Raw genomic sequence first — 6000 nt, 5'->3', positions numbered from 1 at the left:
CCAAGAATTTTCGTTTGTTATCGCAAAATTTCGCCAAATTGTGTTCAGTGTGGCAAAAAGAAACGGAATTAGGAATTCAAAATTTCGCCTTTTTAGATTCCATGGAATTCCGCAGTTTTCCGTATCGAACGGCATTTTTCGAAATCATTCGAAATATCGCATACCCGCAATGTGGTGAGACATAAGAAACGAGCAAGAAAGCCAACCAGCAGCCACCGATCGGGTTTGTCGCCTGTGCAGACCGCGGTGACTTCAACACAACCTCGGCGCAATCAGTTCGGTTCGCGCAATGTTCGAAATCGGAGTGATAGCAGTGCGGTTCTTTGCCGGAGGACGGATCTCCCTTAAGCTAGTGGTGGCGGTCCTGGCCGTGGTGTCCTCGTCAGCTGATCCAGTGCAGGCGTTCTTCAAATCGTTCGAAGGTGGGAATCGAAGCGCGAAATGGCTTAGTGTGTGATCGCGAGTGAAAGATTGTTGTGCAAGTGTTTCAAGGTTAAATAGTTGTGCTTTAATGGGTGGGTTTGAATTTCTCGTTTCAGAGCTGAGCGTACATACGCTTCCCGATACGGGTTCATTGGACGGTGAGTTACTGTTGAGATTGGAGATTGATAACGAATTTAGACGTTTTGGTATTCTAGATTGTTCTCTACGACTGCAGAAATTGGACGATCGTCAAGCTTCAGCTTCTTCAACGGAACTTCCAACTTATTCTAGAGAGTTTGCCCACTTGGCCGCTATTGGATGGAAACAGCCCAGCGGAGACGTTGAGTGGAGGTGTTCTGGAACATTAATCGCGGAAGATTTTGTGCTGACGGCAGCCCATTGCACACAAGATGAAGAGTAATTACGGTTGAACTTTACTAGATAAGTTGTTCTAACAGCAATGCTTTACCCCACAGGGCAGAACCATCGGCAGTTCGGTTCGGTGACCTAGATCTCTACAGCCCCAGTGACGATCGCTTTGCGCAGCAGCTGGACATTAAGGAAATCATCCGTCATCCAGATTTCGATTTCAACAGCGCCTATCACGATGTGGCACTGCTTAGACTTGCAAAACCGGTGACGTAGGTTGTCTACGATTACAAAATCTCCTCAGCGTGATCGATGAATCGCGCTCTCGCTCTTTGTGTTTATGTTTTGTATTTCTCCCTTTTCCGATTCAAACTCTTTCTCTCTTTCATGCTTTGTTTATGTTTTGATGTTTTTCAGCGTGACTGATTTTGTAACGCCGGCTTGTTTGTATACGAACGACTCGTTCTCGTTTCCGAAGATGTATGCTACTGGATGGGACTTCTGTGAGTGTTCGTCACTATTCGTATAGGATTTTTTAAACTTATCTGACTCAACATCGGTTTAAGATTCGGATGTCTCCCCACCAATCTACAACAGTGCATTGAATCCAATCGATCAAGATCGCTGCAAGTTTTGGTACCGCACCAACAAAGAAGCATTCCGGAAAGGAATCAATCGCATGCTGATGTGCGCCGGTGATGAAACACTGAAAACCTGTCCTGGAGATACTGGTGGACCATTACAGGTCCGGTTATTGTCCAGTTCCAGGTACACGCCCTTTGTGCTAGGTGTTTCTGTTCTGGGCGTTCCATGTGGGCAAACAACGCCTGGGGTTTACGCAAAGCTAGCTCATTACATTAATTGGATCGAAGATGTAACCAAGAGAAACTACTTCGCCCAAGAGTGTGTCACGAGGCACATCTCCAGACGCGAGTGGGATGAAGCGCTTGTTCCCACTGCTGTTAAGGTTCGCAACAAATGCTGCAATAACCATGTCACCATCAAATCACATTCCTTACACTTTTTATTCCTTAGAGCGCTTACAACCACCCACAACTAACGGGGAAAAAAGAAACTATATCGGTAGCTCCAACCAACGGGCAGTTACAGATCTTCAAAGAATTCAAGGTACGTACACGGTGCACTTTCACACGGGGATTACGATTAGCAAACTTGTTCTCTACTCCTACCCGCATTTCTTGTCTATCTTTCGCCAATAATCCTGTCCCTTCCGGAATAACGACATCTCGGGCAGTGTGCCGTGGGGAAGGATGCCGACAACATTGATTGGATCTGTGGCTGTACGATAGTGGCACAGGATTTCGCACTGACATCAGCACGTTGCGTGAAGAATATGTAAGTCGGTTGTGGTTTTTTCTTTCATTTCGACCTGTGGTGATGGCAAATTTATTTCTTGTGGTAGGAATTGATATAGATTCTTCCATAACCTGGTAGAGTGACGTATGCGTTATTTTTATTTCGGGATCTTTTTTTACCTCTAAAACAAAACTCATTAAGTGGGAATAGCGTTTACATCACTTTGCCAAATTATGACAGAGAAGCGTGTGAATAGGGCGGAACAACCTTTGCAAACCGATTCTTTCATACAAACAAATTCTTGTGAGCTCGTATCAATTGATACAGGATAATCAGCTTTACCGCCCTAGTAAAGGTTTTGAAGACCAGTTCTTGGTCTTAGTCTATGTAAGGCAACTATCAAAATTCAAATTCTGGTGAGCATAAACCAGCAATTCGAACATTCCTCAAATTATTTTTGGCGAATACTTCATTTCTGTGAAAGATAATGATCGCATGACCTCTTGGGGACACTCATATTAATTTTTAAAAACTCATGTTGAATATCATAAGTCGTATCTTTAGTGACCTATTTATCTGCATCGTTTTTTTTTTCTCTCCAATAACTTGGCAGGGCAAACTTTTTCGAAAGTCATTTTTATTTCAGTAGGTAGATCTCATCGTCTTTCGCATTTAAAATTCAAGGAAATTTGAGAGAATTTTGCGTAACAATTAAAAATACAATGGATTAAAGGCTATTATGATACGTACTAAATGCGAGAAATAAGAACTACCGTTTTTGACACAATATAAAATATGTCAAACAGCTCATGCTCGATTCTACTTCTGCTTTCTGCTTTAGCATACATATCTGATTTGAGTGACCCTCCGGAATAGCCGAAGTTATGATCACTTAGGAGACACTCAATTTGAAATTCTGTAATAAATTAAGTACACAGATTCATTTCCCAAGTAGCCAGTTTCTCGCATCCACTCGCAACCAGTGAAGTTAAAAAATGTGTTATTTGGCTTTACATCAATTATCTTGATAAAGCCTCGCCAACAATAATTCGCCAATTCACTCGGTTCATGGCCGCTTCTCTCCATCCTCGACTGTGACCCACGCTCTCCAGGTCCTGGTGCACCTGGTCAATCCACCTAGCTCGCTGCGCTCCACGCCTTCTTGTTCCGACCGGATTCGTAGCGAACACCATCTTTACATGGTTGTTGTCCGGCATTCTTGCAACATGCCCTGCCCAGCGTATCCTTCCAGCTTTAGCTACCTTCACGATACTGGGTTCGCCGTAGAGTTGAGCGAGCTCGTGGTTCATCCTTCGCCGCCACACGCCGTTCTCCTGTACGCCGCCGAAGATCGTCCTTAGCACTCGGCGTTCGAAAACCCCAAGAGCTTGCAAGTCCTCCTCGAGCATAGTCCACGCCTCATGCCCATAGAGGACTACCGGTCTTATGAGCGTTTTGTACATCGTACATTTGATGCGGGGGTGAATCTTTCTTGACCGCAGTTTCTTCTGGAGCTAATAGTAGGCACGACTTCCGCTGATGATTCGCCTTCGTATTTCCCGACTAACATTGTTGTCAGCCGTCAACAAGGATTCGAGGTAGATGAACTCGTCCACCACCTTGAAGGTATCTCCGTCTATCGTAACACTGCTTCCTAGGCGGGTCCTGTCGCGCTCAGTTCCGCCAACCAGCATGTACTTTTTTTTCGACGCATTCACCATTAGCCCGACTCTTGTTGCTTCGCGTTTTAGGTGGGTGAACAAATCTGCCACCGTTTCAAATTTTCTCCCAATAATATCCATGTCATCCGCGAAGCAAACAAATTGTCCGGATCTCGTGAAAATCGTGCCTCGACTGTTAAGTCCGGCTCTCCGCATAACACCTTCAAGCGCAATATTGAACAACAGGCACGAAAGTCCATCGCCCTGTCGTAGTCCCCGCCGAGACTCGAACGAACTGGAGTGTTCGCCCGAGATCTTCACGCAGTTTTGCACACCGTCCATCGTTGCTCTGATCAATCTTGTGAGCTTCCCGGGAAAGCTGTTCTCGTCCATGATTTTCCATAGCTCTACGCGGTCGATACTATCGTATGCCGCCTTGAAATCGATGAACAAATGGTGTGTTGGGACCTGGTACTCGCGGCATTTCTGGAGGATTTGCCGCACGGAAAAGATCTGGTCCGTTGTCGAGCGGCCGTCGATGAAACCTGCTTGATAACTTCCCACGAACTCGTTTGCTATAGGTGATAGACGACGGAAGAGAATCTGGGATAGCACTTTGTAGGCGGCGTTTAGGATGGTGATTGCACGATAATTTTCACACTCCAGTTTGTCGCCCTTTTTGTAGATAGGGCATATAACGCCTTGCTTCCACTCCTCCGGTAGTTGTTCCGTTTCCCAGATTCTGACTATCAGCCGATGCAGACAAGCGGCCAACCTGTCCGGGCCCATCTTGATGAGTTCGGCTCCGATACCATCCTTGCCAGCGGCCTTGTTGTTCTTGAGTTGTTGAACGGCATCCTTAACTTCCCCCATCGTGGGAGCTGGTTGGTCTCCCCTGTCCGCTGTGCTGACGTAGCCATCGTCTCCGTTGTCCTGACCTTCTGTGCCTGTGTTCTCTGCGCCATTCAGGTGTTCATCGTAGTGCTGCTTCCACCTTTCGATCACCTCGCGTCTGTCCGTCAAGATGCTCCCATCCTTATCCCGGCACATCTCGGCTCGCGGCACGAAGCCTTTGCGGGATGTGTTGAGCTTCTGATAGAACTTCCGCGTTTCTCGAGAACGGTACAGCAACTCCATCTCTTGGCATTCCACCTCTTCCAGGCGACGCTTTTTGTCCCGGAATAGGCGGGTTTTCTGTTTCCGCTTCAGTCTGTATCGTTCCACGTTTTGCCGCGTACCATGCTGCAGCATTGCAGCCCGCGTTGCATTCTTCTCCTCTAAAACCTCTTGGCACTCCTCGTCGAACCAATCGTTTCTTGAGCTCCGTTCTACATATCCGACAATGCTTTCGGCAGCGTCGTTAATGGCTGCTTTGACTGTCCTCCAGCAGTCCTCAAGAGGGGCCCTATCGAGCTCGCCCTCATCCGGCAACGCTGCCTCAAGATGCTGCGCGTACGCATTTGCGACATCCGGTTGTTTCAGTCGCTCGAGATTGTCCGGGGTGGGCGTCGGTATCGTACATCATTGATGACGGATAGTTTTGGGCGCAGTTTCACCATCACCAGGTAGTGGTCGGAGTCAATGTTAGCGCAACGATAGGTTCTGACGTCGGTTATGTCGGAGAAGTGCCGTCCATCGATCAAAACGTGGTCGATTTGCGATTCTGTCTGCTGAGTTGATCTCCAGGTGTACCGATACGGGAGGCTGTGCTGGAAACAGGTGCTACGAATGGCCATATTCTTGGAGGCGGCAAAATCTATCAGTCGTAGGCCGTTCTCGTTCGTCAGCCGGCGGGCGCTGAACTTACCAATCGTCGGTCTGAACTCCTCCTCCTGGCCAACCTGAGCGTTCAAATCTCCTATGATGATCTTGACGTCGTGGCTTGGGCAGCGGTCGTACTCGCGTTCGAGCTGCGCGTAAAATGCGTCCTTGTCATCATCAGTGCTTCCGGAGTGTGGGCTATGCACGTTGATTATGCTGAAGTTAAAGAATCAGCCTTTGATTCTTAACTTGCACATTCGTTCATTGATCGGCCACCACCCGATCACGCGCCTTCGCATATCACCCATCACTATGAAAGCTGTTCCCAGTTCGCGTGTGTTGCCGCAGCTCTGGTAGATGGTATGATAACCTCTAAACGTTCGCACCAATGCTCCTGTCCAACACACCTCCTGCAGCGCTACGATGTCGAAACCACGGGTCTTTAGTACATCGGAGAGTATGCGAGTAC

The 6000-nt window shown here is 47.5% G+C and overlaps 1 protein-coding gene across 1 annotated transcript in view; it reads left to right on the top strand.

The window, feature by feature from the left end:
* Window positions 1-218: 218 nt before the first annotated feature.
* Window positions 219-6000, top strand: part of LOC5569439 — a 28202-nt gene continuing 22420 nt past the window's right edge. The window contains exons 1-8 of the mRNA XM_001658480.3: window positions 219-422; window positions 540-581; window positions 639-840; window positions 900-1064; window positions 1210-1295; window positions 1359-1759; window positions 1828-1920; window positions 2048-2148. Of these exons, the coding sequence (XP_001658530.3) occupies window positions 290-422; window positions 540-581; window positions 639-840; window positions 900-1064; window positions 1210-1295; window positions 1359-1759; window positions 1828-1920; window positions 2048-2148 (1223 nt within the window). The 5' untranslated portion in view covers window positions 219-289. The remainder of the gene's footprint in view (window positions 423-539; window positions 582-638; window positions 841-899; window positions 1065-1209; window positions 1296-1358; window positions 1760-1827; window positions 1921-2047; window positions 2149-6000) is intronic.

The sequence above is a fragment of the Aedes aegypti genome, chromosome 2 (assembly GCF_002204515.2).
Source record: "Aedes aegypti strain LVP_AGWG chromosome 2, AaegL5.0 Primary Assembly, whole genome shotgun sequence".
Classification (NCBI taxonomy): domain Eukaryota; kingdom Metazoa; phylum Arthropoda; class Insecta; order Diptera; family Culicidae; genus Aedes; species Aedes aegypti.
The sequence above is the reverse complement of the archived record's forward strand: the minus strand, read 5'-3'. Positions and strand labels throughout refer to the sequence as shown.